Source organism: Ornithodoros turicata, chromosome 7 (assembly GCF_037126465.1).
Source record: "Ornithodoros turicata isolate Travis chromosome 7, ASM3712646v1, whole genome shotgun sequence".
In the NCBI taxonomy this organism is placed as follows: Eukaryota; Metazoa; Arthropoda; class Arachnida; order Ixodida; family Argasidae; genus Ornithodoros; species Ornithodoros turicata.
This window is the reverse complement of record NC_088207.1, coordinates 43,276,682-43,298,237: the sequence shown is the minus strand read 5'-3', so window position 1 is coordinate 43,298,237 and position 21,556 is coordinate 43,276,682. Positions and strand designations below refer to the sequence as shown.

The 21,556-nt window shown below is 46.1% G+C and overlaps 1 protein-coding gene across 4 annotated transcripts; it reads right to left on the bottom strand.

Moving 5' to 3' along the window:
- Window positions 1-1,918: 1,918 nt before the first annotated feature.
- Window positions 1,919-20,314, bottom strand: LOC135401168 (xaa-Pro aminopeptidase 1-like). 4 transcript variants are annotated; one of them, XM_064633409.1, is made up of 21 exons: window positions 20,117-20,314; window positions 12,793-12,854; window positions 12,561-12,671; window positions 11,927-11,990; window positions 11,072-11,268; window positions 9,859-10,006; window positions 9,671-9,766; window positions 9,468-9,549; window positions 8,437-8,533; window positions 7,399-7,509; window positions 7,229-7,315; window positions 7,051-7,163; window positions 5,838-5,987; window positions 5,463-5,523; window positions 5,134-5,203; window positions 4,934-5,038; window positions 4,768-4,839; window positions 4,627-4,703; window positions 4,473-4,571; window positions 3,756-3,921; window positions 1,919-2,866 (listed from the first exon to the last, which is right to left on the bottom strand). In XM_064633409.1, exons 1-21 carry the CDS (start codon window positions 20,154-20,156, stop codon window positions 2,838-2,840), a joined length of 2,037 nt encoding a protein of 678 aa, XP_064489479.1. In that variant the 5' UTR covers window positions 20,157-20,314; the 3' UTR covers window positions 1,919-2,837. The 4 variants fall into 4 exon arrangements, with proteins under 4 accessions (XP_064489479.1, XP_064489478.1, XP_064489480.1 ...); XM_064633408.1 differs by having other exon boundaries at window positions 1,919-3,921; XM_064633410.1 differs by lacking the exons at window positions 12,793-12,854; window positions 20,117-20,314 and having other exon boundaries at window positions 1,919-3,921; window positions 11,072-11,248; window positions 12,561-12,669.
- Between the last annotated feature and the right edge of the window lie 1,242 nt (window positions 20,315-21,556).

Genomic DNA, 21,556 nt, shown 5'->3' with positions numbered 1-21,556 from the left:
GCTGTTCGCAGGTTAAGCTGTGCAACGGTAACGGCCGACCTGGGTAACGGCCAGACCTGGTCTTTCTGTGGCGGCCAGGCTTGCGTAGTTTTTAAGGGTGCGGGTCGGGCGCGGGTCGGGCGCAACAAATTGGGACCCGTCTCAATCTCTCCTGACCACCAACCCTATGCACTAGAACACCTTGTACAGTGCTGGACAAAAGTTTACGGAACAACGTACCGGCACGTTCCTTCCTCAGAGTGATACGCTAGCAGCAAATGGGGGAGCGTAATGACTTATACAGACAGGTGCGTAGGTAACCCAGGTAGGTCCGTACGGTCCCATTCGCTGCTGGCGTGTCACTCTAAGGAAGGAATGCGCCGGTGCGGTATTCCGTAAAATTTTGTCCAGCACTGTGTACGTCGTGCTTCTCGAATCCCCTCATTTTTTCCGTTTCCGTTCTCACAAAGTGTAATCTTTCGTTTTCATCACGCATTCACGACTGAACGCAGGCCCATTCAACACGAAAACAGCCTAGTCCTCGCTATAACGCCGGAGGTGCATCCCAGGTGGACGCACGGTTACGTTCATATAGCGGCAATCTAAAAACCGCATAGTAAAAGGTCTATTACTGCCCCGAGACGAAGGCAAGAAACCGTTTTTCCTAACGGTAATCATGACGGGCCGCCGAGGGCGCCGGTATAAGGAAAAGATGAAACGATAAGAAGATGCAAGTATGCTTGGGACGGAGAAAGTTCACTAAAAGCGAGTTTAGCCTTCGCGTATTATAGAACCCATTACGTGCACGGTATAGCGAGTTACTTCCGACACAACGGTTAGTTGGGGCGAGCACGTGGACGTCACGCAGACGTCTTCGTTGTGGGAATATTGTCATGAGAGTTGTTGGCACGCTCTTTGGCTGTGCGTGGAAACTTAATGTGTGCGCATAAGTAATGACGCGACTAATTTATATTTACCTTTCCGTGTTTGGTGTTGCGAAGGTCCTCGTGTCGCGTTCAGCGTACGGGGACGCAGTGGTGGAACCGCATAACGCAATCATAGCCAACCATAATCTTGATTGACGTCGTTCTCTCCCCTGATCTGCTAAAAACGGGATGCATGTGCCTTTTTTTGTGACACTAAATGCTGATTCACACCACTGCGTTTACGGTTGCGGTGGTGGTGGTGTAAGGGCTCGTCGTTGTCAGCCTCACATATGTGGGCAACGTCATGACTGACGCCCTGGGCAGTGTTCGTACTGGGCAGACTCCTAAGGGCGCGCGCGCGGGGCCGACAACTGCGCTTGCGCGTTACGTAAGCTGACAGCGAATCATTACAACGGAACGTCCTTCAGGATAGAACGAAGGCACACGTAAGACGCTGTACGCAGCCGTATACGCAGTAATGTGAATCAGCCTTTATGCAGTTGAGTGTCACAAAAAGGGGGGCGTACGCCCTGCACTTTCCGCAAATCAGAAGTGACAACGGTATCCTTCTGCGTAAAAGTTCGACTTCATCGTGTTATGCGGTGAAGTTCGGTTTTAAGAGTGTACCGTTTGTAACGTTTAACGAGTAACGCTTTCTGCTGTCCCCTTTCCCCGCACTTTTTTTAAAACCGAAATTCACGGCTTTGTGGAGCGGAATTGTGGAAAGCGCGGGGCGCACGCCTTTTTTTTTTTTTTTTGTGACGCTTAACATAACTGCATAAGTCCCAAAAGGGCACATGCATCCAGTTTTCAACAAATCAAGGGAGAGAATGACCTGCTAGGAGCGTGTTATGTGGTGGAGTGTTGTTTTAACAAAGAGTTTTGTTCTGGTAAATATCTGTGTAAGGACAGTGCAGGGAGCGCAGGCGTAAAGTTGATGGTAGCTGGACCTACTGCCTCTGCGGTCGGCCATCCAGATGGTCCTTTCAATCATTTAGACATATACTCCAGTATCTCGCATTAAAATCTTTATTATCTCCAAACGCAGTCATATTTGCCCCAGCATAAAACATTTCACTATACGGGCAAAATAATAATCAGCTTTGGTTGCTGGTCAATTGAACATGAGCGACGCCCGGTCAGTTCTTGCCCATCTGAGGATAAGTGCATTGAGAGCACACGAAGTCTTGTCTGACGCTGTATCCCAAGCAGCACAACATCTTTGCCCCAATACTGGACCAGTATCGGCGATATTGACCCAATATTGGGCTAGCATTGCCAATACTGGTTCAATATTGGGCCAAGATGTTGTGCTGCTTGGGATGTTAACACACTTTTTCATGCGTTACGGATGCGGCGCTGTACGCTAGCAAGGAAGCACTGCGAACCGAAACGCATCCGCTACGCAAGAGATCGCACGAGATTGCCTATAAAGCAGAGTCCTGGTTGTGTCGGAGACACGAGGCTATGCGACTGACCAATGAGCGAAGATGCCTTGCGCAAGCGTGCTGTTAGCGCTCCGTTTCAGCGTCAGAGTGGGGTGCTCGGCGCAGTGTTGGTGACCAAAGGCAGTGAGGACACATTGGTCAAACGCAAGCGTCGTCCGCGCAGTGAACCCGTACATCTGGACATCTTGTCGGACGACAGCCGCGCCCGCGCTGGATCCAGGTTGCTGCGGTGTTCAGTCGGGTTCAAGCTATACTATACCAAATCCGCTATACTAAATAATCCTCCATTTCAGTACCACGTTTACCTGTAGAAAATGCGGACGGCAATGACACAGAAAGACATGCAAGCTTTTTATGCTATGCCCTTCACAGTTGTATCAGGAACACGTCAAATTGTTCGTTAATATACATTCCGTGTCACGTTTTAAACGTGTTTCCTCGCTTTCCTGCACAGCATTGTAACTGGACGTGGTCTTTCTTGTAATCATGGTAAGCTGGTTAGGATGTTGTCATCTAGAACAGCAATAAAAATAACACAGTGGAAATCGAGAGCAACAACAAACCGCATAACTACAGGGACGTTAGCACTTCATCTAACACTTTAAAACGGGAGAGAAGGAACAAGGCTGCCAGGGATTGAATTGAGACACGCATGGCGTTGCATCACTGCACGCGCTGCATCTCTAATCAATCCTACCACGCCCTTCAGTTATTATGAAACTCTTCACACCTTCTGCCTATTTAAAACGCGTCGACCGAATGCCAAAGTGATAACATATTGGCGTAAAATGTGTAGTCGATATACTCTCGTGTTGTTTTACCCGCAGCGTTAAATAGCGTAAACAGGAGAAGTACACGTTCGACTTCAAAAGGAAATGCCCAAGAAGAAACATTAACATAAAGACTTTTGGACGAGCACTATACACCCAGTTGGCACACAGTTCACTATACAGCACTTGTTAAAGAACAGGAAACCGTAAACATTTGGCAGTGGTTGAAGGATAAGCTTCCTCCTGAACATCGTGTCAGCTCTTACATTCCTTCACATCAGTAACGTCTTATGAAATAGCAGGATTGTCCGCACGTATGACTACTCGACTCGTATTTCGGACCGCATCGGTATAGGGCAGCGTTTATCCTTCACCGAAACCCAGCACATGAAAGGTAAACAGACATCCTGCTATTTTACAAGGTGCATCCCGAGGCCTTAGTGGCCCAGGTGCTTCCTGTCAGGACTCCCCTGCTTACGTGTAACTACATAACGTCTTCCGAATGTAGCAGGGTGCCCTCGCAACATCGAAACAAACAACGATGCTCTATCGCTTTCGACGTCCCCGTACGTTCTAAGCGGCAATGAGTGCAGCATGGATCGCATAATAAATTATCGTATAGAGCAAGATACCGCAAGCGGAATTTTCAATTGCGTCGGCGGCGCCGCTGCACTTTGGTTGGTCGACGACGAACACCCGCCGCCTTAGCCATTCGACAGCGTCGAATCTCTTTTGGGCGGCAAGCTCTTTCCCCAGGTGAAGCATGATGTTCTCGTTGTATTTGTTCAGCCAGTTTACCTGATAATGGGAGTACCGTTGTTAGGCCGCCAGGGAGAGGCGTAAAGTATTATAGTCTGGTCCAGGAAAGGCTACCATACGACGATTCGACTTTGTTATCGCTCATGGAAGTGCCAATGAATTTGGGCTTCTTAATGCTTAAGAAAAATATGCGTACAATACAAAGAGTGAGTAAACTTTTTTTTTACAATGACCAAGTCAACGTGAAACGAACTCAGTTGAAGTTAGTACAGACGGTGTACAAGATATGTGCGCTCCCGCTGTCATTTACCTCTGAGCACTGTATCCAGGTAAAGACGCGAGTTAATTTGACCGCTGGGGTAGCCAGAAAAATAATTCTGGAGGGGTTCTATGGGAACTTTACATGGGGAAGAAGGGTTTCACCTCGTTTCCCTCTCCAGAGTGTGCTGCCAAAGGTACGGACTTGGCGGGGGTGGGGGGTTGAATCCCCGAAAACGTCCCTCTGGCTACGCCACTGAATTTGAGGGTGGCTTCAGGAAAATCTTTCGTGAACCAGACTGTAAACGATTGACGTAACACTATGGTTTTACCTGTTTGGGAGTCAACATGTCTCGTAGAATGAGATTACTGTCGAAAGGTAGGAATGCCACAGGTTCCAGCTTCAGGTAAAGCTCCGTATCCGCAGCATACTGCAAGTACGCGTGATTGATTATTGTTCACGAACGGCTTAGCTCCTGTCGATACCTTCGTCCTCGCTTCAACAACCATAGCAGTCGTTTCAAGCCTTATGCCCATTTCTTTCGCCCTGTAGTAACCCGGCTCTGGTGGTTGAAAAGACGGTCCTTGTCAGTGCCAAATCAAAGTTGCTATCAGTGATTATTTCACCTATGGAGAAGAACATTCCGGACGATAGAGGCATGCCACGCTTCGCGGCACTGTAGGTAATGCGTGGTGGACCTGAAAGTGTGTTCCAGGACTATATTTTAGTGGCCCGTGGAGCATGGAGCGTTCAGAAATATCCGTCTTATACGATAGAGCAGTGACATCGTACCGTCATGCACTCCAAGGTAGGACCCAATGCCATGACCTGTCCCGTGGCCGTACATCAGCCCAACATCAAACAAGGGTGCCCGTGCAATGACATCCAATTGGGCGTCTGCAAGAGGGAGTACCAATATCAACGTGATGGTCTTGAACGCTACATGTATGACACACCGACTGAGAAAACGTTAAAACACAATGCTTCCTCACCGGTAATGCCATATCGAAACACAAAACTGAAGAGATTGATCACACCCATGAGGACCCTTGTATAGGCTTCCTGCGAACATCACAAAAGAGGTGCACAATATTCAGTGGCCACGAGTGTGCTTTTTATTGCCAATCCGTTGTACCGCTATCGTTCCCTGCTACAGGTAAATTAAGCTGAGATAGCCTTAAACCAGCTATACTCAACACGAAATCGTATGAGCTCGGTGGGCGACCGATACAGCAGATATCGTGTAGGACGTAACATGGAACAGAGGTTCTCGTACTTCGGCATTCCTCATTCATCATTCAGTGAAGTGCGGCTTATTTACCTTCTGGAAATGCGTTGGATCTCCAAAATGCCATGTACGCGTAATGTCCACTGTGCCGTCCCTGAAATCGAATGTGCGAATTAGGGCGTTGGGAAGGGTGCTTTCAAGCACACAGTTCAACTTGTATGGTGTACATGCGTTGATCAAACAGTGCACCTAGTTCCAACACACTAAACTAGTGTTGCGTTCAAAAGACATTGTTAAGTTTACCATGGCAGCCAATAAATATTGTATAGTCCTACTAAAAGACATGCAACTGACAGCATTTCTGACGACGTCTGTTGCTCCTGCCATAGGGTCGTGGATGTGAACACCTTTTGACGCGAGGAAAGTCTCAGATGAACTCAACACGAAAAGATATAATGATTTTCTTACAGGTACTGCCCCCCAGTATCGACAAGAAGCATATCCTCCTTGGACACCTTCCTGTCTGTTGCAGCCGTGGGAAGGTAATGGGCTTTGGCCGCGTTTGGTCCCGACGCTGCAATGGTCTCAAAGCTGTCGACTTGGTATAAGGTCTGCTCCCTGCAGTACATCAAGAAAAGTACATGTCTGTATATAGGTAACGTGCCATTGACCAGTGTGAGAAAACAGCTAGTATTGTTTTTGACAAAAGCGTCTGACAAGTGTTGACGAGCGTTCTGTTCGAAGTATTGGCAGCTTACGACCTGAGGCTTTTGATTCAATCTGGCCTCGCTGACCATGCCCAGTAGGAGAACAGTTCTGTTGACAAAAGCGTTTGGCAAGCGTTTGTTGTTGCCCGCTGAAATAATTGAGAAGTGGCGCGACTTCAGTTCAAGTAGTTCTGTAGCTACTCGGAAGACACTTATAGTAACTATTCGAACTGATATAGTGTCGTATCGTTCCATATTTAGCGGTTTACTTTCCAGTACCGTAACAATGTGTTCGGTGCCCAATGTAAGGCTAAACTTGATGGCGCTCTTGTCCACGGTGCTCTTGACTGCACGATGTTCATGATTCTGACGCGGAACATACGTTCCTGAGTGTTATGCACGCCCAGGAGAGCGAACACGGCCGGTGCAAAACCGGTTCGCTTTGGCATGACTGGTTCGCCGAGATGCATTCTTAACTGGTTCGTAATTTATAAGGTATCTAATTCTTGCAAAGTAACTTGTATATTATACCCCAGCCGTGCGCTCGGTAGTTACTCACGTTAGTATACACCAGAATCGAAACTCGGCTTTATGCCCGTGCAAGCAATTACACTCATTTGCAAACTTCAGGAATTGTTGACTCACTTGACTGCACTGGTTGCGATACGATGGCATTTTCGTAGGGTGCATTGTGCTTGATGTACATGCCGCGTGACGACAGTGTGCGAGCAGCACTATCGCTCTACCCGAACCATCGCTCTAACGGTATAGCATAGCTGTTCAAGCCGATTTACAGCGCTGCTCACGCGTGCTATGGTTATTTCATTTACAAGCACCTCCTTTCTTCAACTAGGACTTTGAGATAGTTTAAGTTCGTGCTGCACACGAAAACACTGGCTGATGTATTATCTGTAAAGTTTTTTAAAGTGTGTATTAGATCACCAATGCGAGAGAAGTATGTTTGCATGTCTCACTTTCTCAGCTCCTTCAGTTTCTTGCCGACTTTCAGTTCCGTCCAATCTCTTCCCTGTGAGAGGTCTCTCTCCAAAGCAGAATACATGGAAGCCTGTGCTACACAGTCTTTAAGCTGAAATATACACGTAAACAGTTGCTGCAGTTGATATCGAAATCCTGGAACGTTGAAATGCTTACGTGTGCGCGCTTCATGCCTTCGATTTCAACGCTGTTTTTTATAGCTTTCAACAAAAGCAGAGGGGATTCTTTCAACAGTTGCTTCTCCTGGGAAAAGACGCGGATGAAAAGAACAATGAATATAAGTACTAAGTGAATAAGTGATTGACATACATGTGTGTATACAGTACCTTGGGTATGGCTCCACATAATGCGTAGCTGCACGATGCAGTGACTACAACCCAGGACATGTTGTTCACACCCGAAGGAATGTCACTGTAAGCGTCGCGGTAGTCTAGGACCTAGAAAGCATCATATGTTGGTTTAAGGACATCTAAGTATTAATATAACTACGCGAAATCTCACTAAAGGCAAAGGTATATTAGGCTCCGAGTTTTGGCGTGATGTTCATGCACGTGATCGCGTTACCACTAAATTCTACATGATATGCGTTGCGGTCCCTCAAGATATTCAACCGCAGCAGTGTATAGACGACTTGTTTACCTCATGATCTACCATCTCCCTCGCCTTTAAAGTGACCTAAGCCTGGGCGGTCGACTGAAGCATTGTCCAAGAACAAAGCTATACCTAGCTTGCCCCACGACGCATGATTTGTGGCATCGAAATATTTCGGGCTTTAATGCTGTTATTCGTGCCACAGTGCTATAGAAAGTGCTGTATGGTTTGCTCTTAGTGCTACGTTCCTATAGCGATGAGTTACATAGAAAGAGCACAGGTCAACTTTTTAAATATAGGTTCCAAAATGTGAGAATGCTCCTACGTCCCAAGCTGCGCCAACATGCATGATGGGAAGGAACAGATCTTCAATTCAGTCAGCAACATAATAGCGAAACTCCGTTTAGAAGCCTCGTTTTAGGGAGCTTTATTTTGGAGCAGGCAGTGCTGGTTATGCGGACCAATAGCGAAGCTGCCACATTTAACACGCATATATGTAAACATGGTACCTGGGTACAGTGGTACCTCGTGAAGAAACCATCCCTGCCGTTCCCTTTGGGCCGGTTCTGGCCCCGTCTTAGAAAATAATATTTTAGAAAGAAAAAAAGGCCATGTGTTCCGGCTCAGTGAGAAATTCGCTTCGAGAATTGCTTTTTTATCCGAAAACACGCATGGATCCATGACTAATTTGGTTTCGGTTTGCTTTGTTTCCTCGATGGGAATGCATGCTCAAGATATGCAAGTTTCGAACAGCAAGTGCGATGAAAGAGTACCATGACACACTTGTCTGAAGTTTCGTTGCAGCCATTGGCATTCAGCAGTCTCTTGACTCGTGGCCCCAGCCGATCTAAACCACGCTTTATGTACAACCTGGAACAGATGATCTCGGAAGCTTGTAAAAGTGGTGTAAAAATCGTCAACAGAAGCGTTAACTCACAATAGACTAGAGTTCTTTAACCCATAATCCCCAAACACTCTACACACACAGCCAATTATGATGACTATGCCCAGTAGGAGAACAGTCTCGGTTCGAAATACCGGCATCTCCCGACCTGAGGCTTTGGCTTCAGTCTATCGTTGCTGGATCGTGCCCAGCAGAATAACATTATCGGTTCGAAATATCTGCATCTCCCGACCTGAGTCTTTTGGTTCAATCTACCTTCGCTGGACCATGCCCAGTAAAAGAACAATCTCGTTTCGAAATATCGGTATCTCTCGACCTGAGGCTTTTGCTTCAATCTGTGTTCGCTGGATCGTGCCCAGAAGAACAACAATCCCGGTACGAAATATCGGCATCTCCCGACCTGAGGCCTTTGATTCAATCTATCTTCGCTCGACCGTGCCCGGTAGAAGAACAATCTAGGTTCGAAATACCGTCATCTCCCGACCTGAGGCCTTTGCTTCAATCCATGTTCGCTGGATTGTGCCCAGAAGGAGGAGAGTCCCGGTTCGAAATACCGGCATCTCCCGACCTGAGGCCTTTGCTTCAGTCTATCTTTGCTGAATCGTGGCCAGTACTAATAACATTATCGGTTCGAAATATCGACACCTCCCGACCTGAGGCCTTTGATTCAATTCATCTTCGCTCGGCCGTGCCCAGTAGAAGAACAGTCTCGGTTCGATATATCGAGGGATCCCGACCTGAGGCTTTTGCTTCAATGTAAAAGTGACTGTTCGTTGGCGAACCACGTAACACTTCTAAGGCGATTGGCCCCGGTCCAGATAGCCCGACAATATATTAGTGAACAGGTTGTACAGGAAGTGAATTCTACGTAGATCACGAAACAGCAAACAGATAACTTACTTAGCGTTCTGCTGGGTGACGAGAGCAAACGACTCGAACACAGGTGTATGCGGAACATCCTTCCCGCGTAGATTAAAGAGCCCTGAAATATTGATTAGATTGATTGATTGATTGATATTTGAACAGATACTATGTGCTGGTTTCACCATCTTTCTTCTATATTTGACCTATTTGGCAAAGAAAATATGCAAGCACAAACTCACATGCGATTTCGTCAAGAGCAGTTATAACAATGGCATCTGCATGGTCTTGCGACAACTTAGAACGGAGTCTCATGGTCTTATTCTGCCATGTTTCACCTGTGAGTGAACGATGAAGGAGGACGAATGCAGATAACCATAAACGCATTGACTATTCAAATTCCACCACGTGGCAGTGCAGAAAGGCTCACCAGAGTATTTCAGCTCATGAACCTGAATGCTGGAGTAAGGTTCCGTGGGCCTCCCAACACCGATCGTCCAGATAACGTCAATCAGGTTGTCGGGTGATCCCACTAACTCGATGTTGCGTCGTCTGAACTGCTGTTTCGTCTCTTCGTACTGGAACAATTCAATGCTACCAAAATCCTCGCAGCCACCAAACATCTACAGCTACAAAGAAGCAAAAAGCTACAATCACAGCCAAGTCTGGCATTTCGTTGATTGAGCTAGCTACCAAACGGGGCCTCATCGTTTCCGTAAGGCTACTTTACTCTTGACCACGCTCGTTAGCAGACGATGACTTTCTCAGTGTTCAGCGTACTACGAAGGGTGAGAATAGCGAGCCTTATGAAGGACTGCCGTATCCAGTCAGCTATATATATCTAGTCTAAAAAAAATTGAGGCGATTAATGTGACTAATGCACTGACAATGCGCATTAGACGTTGGTCTTGCTTCAAATTGCTTCTCTTATGCTTCTTTTCTGCTTATATTTTTATATACTTCGACTGGTATTTTGACTAGTAGAAGGTCCGGGATCCATTGGGGAACGTTGCAGTTTAAACTGCCAGACAACATGAGACACAAACCACACAAACTGAGCCGCCCGCGAAACTCTCGGAGAACGCACGAGGCACCTCTGCAACATTCAGAAACGAGGCGCAACGGACGACGGCTGCAGCTCCAGCTGACGAGCTCCGCGCTTTCACGTGACGGAGAAGAGCGAATCAGCTTGCGGAGCGCAGCCTAATTTGCTCTGCTCCGTCACGTACCGAGCTGTACGCGGACACCACACTCACCCCGCTACGACGCCGGCTTTTCTTCAGAATGGGGCTTCTAATGCTAACACATTATAAAAACCTCATCTACCTCCATCGCTACAACGCAGAGTCGCCCCCCCCCCCCTCATGGTCGTCTGTTTCAGTCAGTTGCCGCAGCCGATTTCAATAGCTAGCAGTGGCTACCAGTGCGGCTGGAGGCGGCACTTTTCCAAGGCTACGGCTGCCGAAAGCATGGTATGATTTACGGGGCTCCTATTGACTGCGTTACACCTATTATACCGATTGGGACTGGTTTTGTCTGGATGGCGTTTACCAAACTCGCACACGCAAGAAAGCAATGTGTTCAGAAGTAACGTAGCGATCTGTTAGCCGAAATTACGGCTCCTGCAAAGGTGAAGAACGCACCCAACTCTGTGTGACGAGACGAGTATCAACACCGATTCGAAGTGTATTCTCGACGCCATCTTCCCGGATGAAGTCTTGCACGCTGACGTCATCCGAAGTCAGTGTCCTCCAGTTGCAGTCCACTTGAAGCGCAATCTGTTCCGTGTACCGTGAGTCCGTCCAGGCACCAGCGCGCTCCTGGAGAACAACAGCCATGCCTTAAACGAGAACGTCGGCTTCAATAAGAACATTTAAAAACAATAACAACATTTAAAAGGAGAAAAAGCGAGGAAGCGCAAGAAGAGAAAGCAAATCCCGGAAGGCAGTTTTGAAATGATCAGTTGTGACGGCGCTTGTCCGGAAGGTGCTAATAGTGCTTCGCAATGTCCACGGGTTGTTCACGAAATTGGCGGATGTGAGATGTGGCCAATAACATGTGAATAAGTGCATTCCCGCACGCAAAGGGAGAGAAGGACTAAACATAAGCTGCACGCAGCTATTTCTGTAGCACGAATATCAACCATATACGCAGTGTTCCGTTTCTCAATGTTGCGCAATGTTGACCAGCAACTCAAGATGCAAAGTTTTCCTGTGTGGAACTCGTTGGTCGTGATGTTTTTAACCAAAAAAGGCAGTAAATTCGGGAGCTTCTAGCCCCCTATAGATTGTAATTACGCGCAATTTTAATCCACCCTGTCCCTGCAACTTACTTTCCAGCACCGCAAACAAACCCTAAATTTCCCTAAACTCCGTGCGTTTAGTCTCATGAGGGGCTATTAGGCGTAGCAATGCATCCTGGTTCTCCTACAGAACCAAAACTGCTCTCTCTCTTTCGTTTTTGTTTTTTAAAGGCGAAATGTTTTTATTCACACTTACCAGCGGAGCCGGAGAATCCGGAAATAAACTGAAGTCTTCTGGTGTACTCGGGCACGAACTCGCTCTACGAAGAATACGAATATAGAAAGAAGATTGTTATTGGACCTATCACCTGTGGCTTCTTGGCAGAGGAGACAATACAGCAGTCATGCATACCACGTGGAAAAGGGCCCTTTTAAAATGCCACTACGGATTAAGACAGTGATACTTACTTTGTTTCGTTACTCTAAATCAACCTCGCTCAATGACTCCCTTCTGATGCCGTCAGTAAACAAAACGCGTCTCCCCGAATTTTCGAAAGAACCCGCAAAACTTCATACTCGTAGTTTCGAATTCGCCGCGAGTAGGTGACGTCACTGTGGCGTCTGTATCCTAGCCACAGTGCGCGTCTCCGCCGTACGCCCCACGTTGGAAGACTGTTGGAAGACTGTTACCAGACGCGTAGGTAGGTTGGGCCACCTAATGACGTCATATGTCTCAAAATTAATTTTATGATATTTCCCCGTCACCTATAGAGAAACAGTTTCCGAAGAATACAGTGTTAAGCACGTAGATTGCTATGACACAAATTCTCTAGGATTCTGAAGGTATACGAGACTGACAGAAGGCGGAATTAAAGACAGAGGACACTCACATGGTGCGCATCCTCGGATGGAATGATGTAGCCAGATAGATTAGCTGTCCTCATCAAGTGACGAAGCCTTCGTAGTCGGTCTGTGGTGTTTACACGAATCCCCGAATCTTCCTGAAAGAGAGAGAGAGAGGGGGGGGGGGGGACGCATACGTTGAGCAAAGCATTGCGAAATCCTCTTTGTACGAGTAGACAGCATAAGGCCACCATTTACGGCTGTCTGTCCTTTTCTTACATTGCAAGGAGCCAGTGAGGTACTGGTGGTGACCTCCGCATGCACGCAGACATGCGCTGTACCTGTAAAGATAAGTTATGCCAAATGAAACAGAACGGTAATATCGGTCGGCAATATACAAGATGATTACACGCGTTGTAGACGGGCAACCGCAGACGCCTGAGCAGAGGTCGGCAATTGTGACTCCTGCTCGCCCATGCTCAATCACTCGCCGCTCAGTTCACCCTTTGTTCCTCATGCTCACTCGTTTCCTGTTCAGCTCATTAGCCACACTGAGAAGGAGGGACCATGCTCATGAGTGAGTTTTGAGAAGGGATGGGGTAACATTCATCCACCGTTCCTCGCCTACTGGGCGAGTAGGAACAACACTTTTTTCATGCTTTACACGGTCGTTTGTCGTCGAGATGTCACCTGTTGCATTACTGACCAACTGCAAGACGTGAACTACGTGGCTATAGGTAGCTATTCCCACCGTCACTGCGCCCATGAAGGAAACAGCTTGATTGCACCTATGCCATCTCATTCATCTCTGCACCGATGCTTTACCAGCGCTCACTACCACGTTCGAGCCCCTGCGGAACGTGGTCGCTTCGCGAATGGACTTCCATTGCGCAACGAAACTGGGATGGGACAGTTATATAGAGCCTGGCGGTGTTGTTGGCCTCAGTTCTATATGAAGTCTTGGTAGAGCGTGTGACACAAGGATGTTCAACGTACACGTTGAATCTGCCTACGCATAGTAGATGCATCGAACGGCAAGTAGCTCGTGTGTTCTTGCGATGCGTTGGCCGCATCGCGTCCGTTGTCACAGTAGCCAGGATACGACACTAAGATTACCCGTGCAGGAAAATAGGTTTAAGAAGGCAGACAACTGTAGGTCACGTGGGTCTGTCGAGGGCACGAAGCCGAGATGAATGTCCTCCGTTAAATACCAGCGCCGCGCAGACAGACTCTGCTCGTCTGGACGAAATACCTTATGTGATGTGGCGGATAGAGTGACCTGCAATCAAGCAGCATGCAGCTATGCACCCGTCTGTGCCGTACAAGCACCCCTCCTCCCCCTGCATCCTCCTGTGCCTCCCTCCAAGCATCCACGGTTTAGCGATTTAGGAATTCGCTGCGACTTAGGTTGCTGGCTTCCCGCGTGCTACAGAACGGGCGTCCATGGGGAATGCAAAAGTAATCTTCGTAATCTTCGTAATCCAGACAATGACATTCCAGGTTCTGCGTCCTTCTATTTCCGTGTCCCGATCGTGAGCTTGATAAACTGAAATTCACAACAAGATGGCCAATAGAAGCATCTGTATACGTCAGACGTCAAGCATATATGACGAGGAGAGCGGTCACCTGGTTCATCTCACTATATGTTTTTATCTTCCAGCAGACTGCCTCTCGTAAGGGTATAGCCCCGAGATTTGACCTCGGTTCCCAGTATAGCTCGTCTGTGTACCCCAGAGCCGAGCGAGTGTTCCGCGTGGATGGCTTTACGCCGCTGCTCCGTATGGAGCTAAGAGCTGGACTGCTGATTTGTTTAGGGCCGGTTGTTTAGGCTTACGCTGAAGACGGTCTATAAATACGCCTGGACGGTAGCACGGAGTGGTTTGTTTAGTTTGCTCGACGTGGAAGGGGGAAAACGACGTCGACGAGGAAGTCAAAATACTGTTCACGGATCGAGGGGATGACCCAGGCACATGATTTGTTAGTACCCAACGGAGTATGTTCGAAGTGCTTTTCTCCCTCTCTCTCTTTTGCGATAAGGGTTGCAGTTAAAGCTGCGACTATGTAAACAGGATGGTTGGAAAAAAAGGTGTATCGTAATGTGTCAACGAGGGTGTGCCGTTAGGCCTTCGACGTGCTTAAAATAACCCCCTGTCTCACTTCTGTCGAAACAGAACTCCCTGAGGAATGTCTGAAGGTGTCCTATAGGACTAAACCTATAATTTCAAGCGAACACGATGAATCGATCTCATACTTCTTTCTTGTCCTCTTAACGACTCCTGCGCAATCTCAGTTATATCTTTACATGTTACAAACATCCGTGCTCGTATCCAGTTTCAATATGCCAGCACACATGACAAGTTGTTGGCAAACATAATTATTTACAAGTTTCATTTTGACATTTTGCAGTGTTAAAAGTTATGGTATTGTGCCACGTTGTGTAATGTCTTTATTTATTTATTCCTATTCTTTTTTTTTCTCCTTTTTAGTGAGATACGTCGGAATAATCTAAAGGATTTGGGCTGAGCAAACATCCGGATTTTTCGCATAGGAAGCGGATAATTCTATATTCGATTTGAATTCCAAATCGAGTACTATATAGAATTCTATATTACGAATCGAACGAATGTGTTGGGTTCGGTTACCGAACCGAATACTTTCGAATAGCCCGGAAACGCCGCAAGGGAAGGTATGGAACAAAGCGAGTGCATCTTTATACAAAGATCCGCATGCATGTATCACGTATATGTTGTACATACGCTCTATATCGGTAATACGCATTCCGTTCAGTTACACAGTTATTCGCTTCGTATTCCTTTCGGTGTTAAATTGCTTGCTTGCGCAGTCCTATACAGGGTGTTCTATTCAGGGTGTGTCTGCTATCTCACTTTTGCCCGAAATCCCCTAATTAAAGAGTTAATGAATGAATTTTAGGTAATTAATCATCTTGTACACTCTAAGAAAAAAAGGAGTACTTTTACTCCTTTTGGGGACTAAATGCATTGCCACAAAAAATAGTCCCTTTCGGGAGTAAATGAATGTCACAGCGTGGAGACTGCATTTCACGCGCTGTTGTAAGAGTCCCAGGCACATAATTGGTGTGCATGCATGAAAATACTTCGAAGCGAACTGTCAACCGTGATATATCGAGTTATATAAAATCTTACGCCATACTAGGGCACATTTTGCGAAGAAAGATGCGCTAACTGTTTCTTACTCATGTGGCTAGAAAATTGCTACGTTGTCTGAGTTATACAGCCTTATGTCGTTCAAATTGACCAAGGGCACATATTTACCTAGACTGTTGCATTCAGGAGACCAGTCGCGAAGTTTAGTGACAATTTGCAGTCCTGGGGAGTAAATGTCGGGACTAAATGTCGGGTTAGGGGACTAAAATGGGGAGTAATTGCAGACTAGGGGAGTAGAAGCTGCAATTACTCCCCGTTTTACTCCTTTTTTTCTTAGAGTGTAGTTGCATACTTCCTTGGAGAGGATGTCCGCCTGGCCGTATAACTCAATCGCAAATACGACACCTGTGCTGCTCTCATAGCTTTTTTTAATAATAATTCCGCAAAGGATAAAAATAAACACCCCGTTATATACAGGGGTTGTATTTCCACTCCATATTTTCTCTCCTATTCTTTTGCGAAACCAACCCACCCAACTCATCCATCTCTCCCTGTAGCTCTTGTCGAAGACCCAATGCATGTAATGCAAGGATATGAGGCAATCAACGAAGACGCGTATCCGGAGGTCGCCCGCATTGATGACAAAGCCATACATCAATATATTCTCGCGTGTGATGCTTCGTGTCTTCCGGCGTCCTGAAAGCCTACATCTCATTGCTAGAAAGGGCACAGCAGGGCCCGTGTGTAGGCGTCGTGCTACTGTTGTAAGCAGAAAGACTTCAGGCACTCGGCATGCTGAGCTGTCACTCATACTGGATTGACTTGTTATCATCATCGAACAGCGGGAGTCGTTTCTCGTTTTTACTTTAGCACGTTCGTCCTCGATCGATACATAAGGCACCTGCTGCTTTCTTTATAAAGATTATTTTATAGTTATTCACACGATCATTTGTACGTACTTGTTATTGCATGTCGTCGCGCCCATTGGAAAACTGGCAGGCTGTTAATGCCAGCAAGTTTTGGTTGATAAATCAAAAGCAGGAAGCTTTCTTATTTCGGGTACACTATACAGAATCGAGTCGAGTCGCGCTATACAGAATCGCTATCGAGTATAGTATACAGAAACCAAAAGTACGCCGACATTAGGGTAAACTTGCCGATGTACTCCGTCTAGGCTTTCGCCGTTGGTGGGCACTAATAAAAATACCAATACTGACCCCCCCTCCCCTCCCCCCCCCCCCCGAAAAAAAAGTAAAACCTGAACTGAAGCCAACAAGATCAGTCCTATAGGTCGGAGCAAGTTTATGCACTCTTGCCTCAGTAAATGCTCTATGCATTAATTAGAGCGCTCAGAGGGAATGCCTGCATTACACATTTGGAGAAAATTCCTTTTCTTCTTTTTTTTTTTTTTTAAGGTTGCCTTAGTGGTTCAATAAATGAAGCCACGTCCTAAAGCAAACCTTTTTGACATTCCTAAACCGTACCTTCCACCTGAAATCAGTTTCTTCCCTTATCACAGTCAATGTCGCGTCATAGATGGGAAAAGCTGCCAACATTTCGACACGTCTTCGACTTGCAGCTGTCAGAATTGCAGTTGTACGTGTCTTATGCACCGTCTCGCTTCAGCTGTTCCGACAGCCAACCGACCGAATGTCAGATCGTGCACAAGGCCGAAAAACGCCTCTTCCCTATGGAACACATGCTTTAAAGGTGTTGTCACACTCTGACATGTGCGGTTCGATATATCATGCACGCACACTGCTGCATGCCACAGTATTGAGTAAAAACAAAACAAAAAAGATTAGGATAATTAAATTATCATTATTACCATCGTTAGATTACATTAGAATTAGGGAAGATTAGATTATTATTCGTTATGTTGTTATTACTAATGATATCTTTTTTTTTATTAATAATAAAAATTACAATTGTTTTTCTACGTGCTCCAACAAACTTCTCCGCTGTGCCGTGACGTCGGTTTCGCGGGCGAGGAGGAAAGGTGAGAGGAGGAGGAGGAGGAGGAGCAGGGCGGCGGCGAACGCTGAGCATTGCGTTATACGCGTGTGTTAGTGTGTTACAGCCATACACCGCATGATATTTGGACGGAACAACTTTGTGGTGTTTAGCAAAGGCAGAGAATGGTTTACTGTGATATTCTACATCTATTAACGGCGCAAAACGTATCAGAAGCGGTTGAGTATGGTAGCGCATGTGCTAGCTGTGCACAGATGACCTCTAGTGCATTGAATGTCGCGTATTTTCACATACCTTAGAAGGATTACACGTGGGGTGTACTTGTTCAAAACTTCAGATAACATTATTACTTTCACTGCCAAGTGTCATGGACGGATGACAAATATTGTCCACAAAACCGTTGCTATATATGTTGCACCATTGACATGTCAAAATGGGGAAAACGTAATATTTCACTGAACTACATGCTACGACGGTCTCTGTGTGAATGGCCATCAGAAGGAACAAAATATCACATTTCTCAACCAACATTGTCATAAGTAGTATTAGCATCATTTTACACATGCATACACACACAAAAAGCTGGGTCACAGACGTTTTAATCTCTGCTTGTCTTGCGGTAGAAGAATAGAATTACTTGCACGCAAAGTTTCAGGAAAATATCTCGGCAATAATGCTGTTAATTTGCGGTAAACTCTTGCAGCTGTTCAACAAAATGATAACATAAGAGCGATGCTGACTGTAATTCATTTATCTTATCACGCGAGAATATTTTCAGTTGATGATAGGGGGGATATATATATGGGGTGACGCTATCGGAACTTCCCTTATCTTGGGTTGCATTTTCTGTTTTCTTTTAATCTTTTTCCAGGACGCAAGAGGCGATAGTGTGCTCTTTCACCCTCCACCCTCTCACATTGGGGGTGAAGGAAAGACACGTTTCCGAAGATGCGCAATGAACAAAATAAACAAAAAAAATGGTGTTCCTTCACGATTTTTTTCCGGACGATCTATCGAACGGATTTTTGTTCTGAAAACTGCTACGGTATCAGGTGACCAAAGGGTTCAGATGTTCTCATTGAGACAACTTCGTAGGCATAATTAAAAAGTTAATTTACGAAAGTTAATTAGGACACTGCCTTAGGAGTTTGCCGGTGCCCTGATTAAGGTATGCCCTTGAGCATATACTACATTACAACTGACTTCATCTCGAAAAAATAATATATATATATTTTCTTAAATCTGTTCGCATTTAGCTGGGACACCCTGTTATATACGGAAAATTTGAAATCGGCTGTCGAGGCTACAGGTGTAACGGAAAATCCTCGACACATGTCCGGGCTTGTTGAGTTCGTCATTGCTTGATTGTGTAAAAATGACGCCAACATGCTCATGTTTACAAATATTGCACACTATATGTCCTCTACAAGTACTAGTCATACTTTATATAGTTTCAGAGATTTCTAAATCACCGCTCACGAAATTTTCGTTTTAAAAGTTTCCGTACACGATTCGAATCACGTTCTGAGTTTGTCGTCACCGCCAAGTTCGTTCCTTTATTTTTTCTGGGCTACTGAACATGGGATAAGCGATGACCCTTGGCTATGCTATTTGTGCACGTAAATATACAACGACCATCATTTTCTAGCGTCTGTTTTCTTTCCTAGGAACAGGAACATGATATACCGTGCCTACACGCGATTGCGACAGCCAGCAGCAATTTGCCCCGGAAGTAGCAGACGACGGAGCGCTACGTCACTAATCCGTGAAACCGACATCGCCTACTCACTATTCCTGTTAGTTCTCCTAAGCACGTCACCTCTTACGCTGCCCCGCGATTGGCGGAGATGCCTGACGTGATGTCAAAGTGGGATAAGTTTCGGCAAATAACCATCTTGTCAATCAGCGAATAACTGCCCAAGATTGTTTAGCAATAAATCAAAACTTCAGTCCCAAAAACTTTCACGTACAAAGATTTCAAACATCAATTTCGGGTATTATTCCGGTTATCTCGGTACCAACCGCATAGTTGATTTAGAAGGTATAAACCAAAATCTTCATATCGACAGCTTACAATTACAATGTTTCTGCTATATATCGTTGCCATGTAAAAGTGGTAGTACACGTGAGTGGTGTATCTTAAAAGTTGCTTTTACAGTTTTTTTCTTCTTCTTTTTCTTGGGGTGGGGGAAAATAGCTGAGGAACGAAGACCTGAATGGGGTGAGAATGACATGCGTAGAACATAACACAAGTTATGTAGTAATAAATGAACGATGTCTACTTTCGCAGAAGCCGCTTTTTGCTTCTCTGCTAGCCGTCGTTTGAGACGTTGAACACTCAAGAGAACGGAAGATTCATGTGCATTGCACATTTGTAATCAGATCTCTCGTTGAGAGAATTCCCTATACTGCCATTAACTTTCCGGCACAATAGGAAGTGCTAAAGTCTACTACATAAAAAAAAATATCTTGAGACAAAAAAAAAATGATCAAGCGCTACTTACATAACACGGCGACAAGCGTAATTAACGTCCTAGCGTCCATTTTCCGCTCGTCTTTGTCAACACAGACGAAGATGGAAAGCAAACAAATCAGGCGGTCATACAGAAGACAGCGCCGCAGATAGATGCAGTCCTTAGAACAGTGAGTCCCTTATGCGAACTGGCGTCTGGAAGCGCCGCAGCGAGACGGAAGAAAAAGGGGCACGCGGGCGCGCGTTCCGTTTTCGTAGCGACCCCAGAGACCAACAGATGGCGTTCGCTCGCATTTCGGGTTATATGTGAATAATGGGAAAGAGGGTGGTGGGAAAGAAGAGGGCAGTGCAGAGAGCTAGTGACGTGTTTGATTCATTAATTTAATAAATATGTAATAATGGCGAAGATGCAGGCGAGCTGGTGGATAAACTCCGTGATAGGCAAGCCTGAGCGACGAGCGAAGACACAAACAAAACACAGTACGAGGGCTCAAAACCAACAAAGACGTTTCATCGACAAACACAACTTCGAAGACACATAGACAGTTCGAATTACGCGTGCCCTTCGTGGAGTGTGCTAGCGTATATTCTCAAGGTGGTGCTTCAGAAGGCGTTTTCTTATGTTTCTTCTTCTTTCGTTCTTTACTTGACGTAACTGTTCCGGTTCCGTAAATTGCGTACAAGTTCCGGTAACTGTACTGACGGGGGGACACGCCGTCGACTGGGCTGGAACTGGCCTTCCCAATGCCTTCTGCAGCGCATAAGCACTTGCATACGTCCGCTCTATATAGGAAGAATTATCTTTCTCGTGAAGAGGCACGAAGCAAACCTGGATGTTAACAGCAGGACAGCGAATGTGGATACCATGCAGAAAGTGCGAAATGGAAACATCTGCTTATTCGTCTCATCGTAGTATGGGAAATGAATAGTGGCCGTGATATGAAAGAAGCATCAGCGAAGAACGCCACGATGGAGCCGTATGCGTTACTTTGACTGGTGAAGGAATAGCAGGCAGCACAGTTGTGGGAACAGGAGCACGTACACCATGTCTGAGGACAACAAGCAGCCACATCTGGTACGTCGATTGCACAGTGTCAGTGGCGTACATGATGCAGACGGAAACGCGAAGAGCCATTCCTATTTCCAGAACCTCGGCCTGCATAAAAAAAAAAAAAAAAATCTATAGTTTGCGTTAAACCGGAATTCGCATGCTTTCTTCATTCGCAAACTTTCGTCGGTGCTAGAACGAGACAGAACAAAATTTACGATGGCTATAAGATACGGTAAAAGACATGTGTACAGTACTGCTGGTACGCGCACAACAGAAAAAGCCCGGACACACAGTACTGTAGCTCTTGTTTCTTCCTAATTACCTTGCCTCTTGTCTTACCGCTGCGCAAATACTATCACGCAACTCGCACCGAGGCATAGTAACGGTGCGTGTAGATTCGCTAGTTAATTTGTTTGGATG

What these genes read in the sequence shown, in the direction of transcription:
- LOC135401168 (XM_064633408.1), bottom strand. Translation starts at nt 20,156, where the DNA reads ATGGACGCTAGGACGTTAATTACGCTTGTCGCCGTGTTAT. An exon ending in CGGATTCTCCGGCTCCGCTG is followed by an intron (nt 11,269 to 11,926) that starts GTAAGTGTGAAT and finishes TTCTCGTTTAAG; the next exon opens with GCATGGCTGTTGTTCTCCAG. An exon ending in GTCTCGTCACACAGAGTTGG is followed by an intron (nt 10,007 to 11,071) that starts GTGCGTTCTTCA and finishes GAATTGTTCCAG; the next exon opens with TACGAAGAGACGAAACAGCA.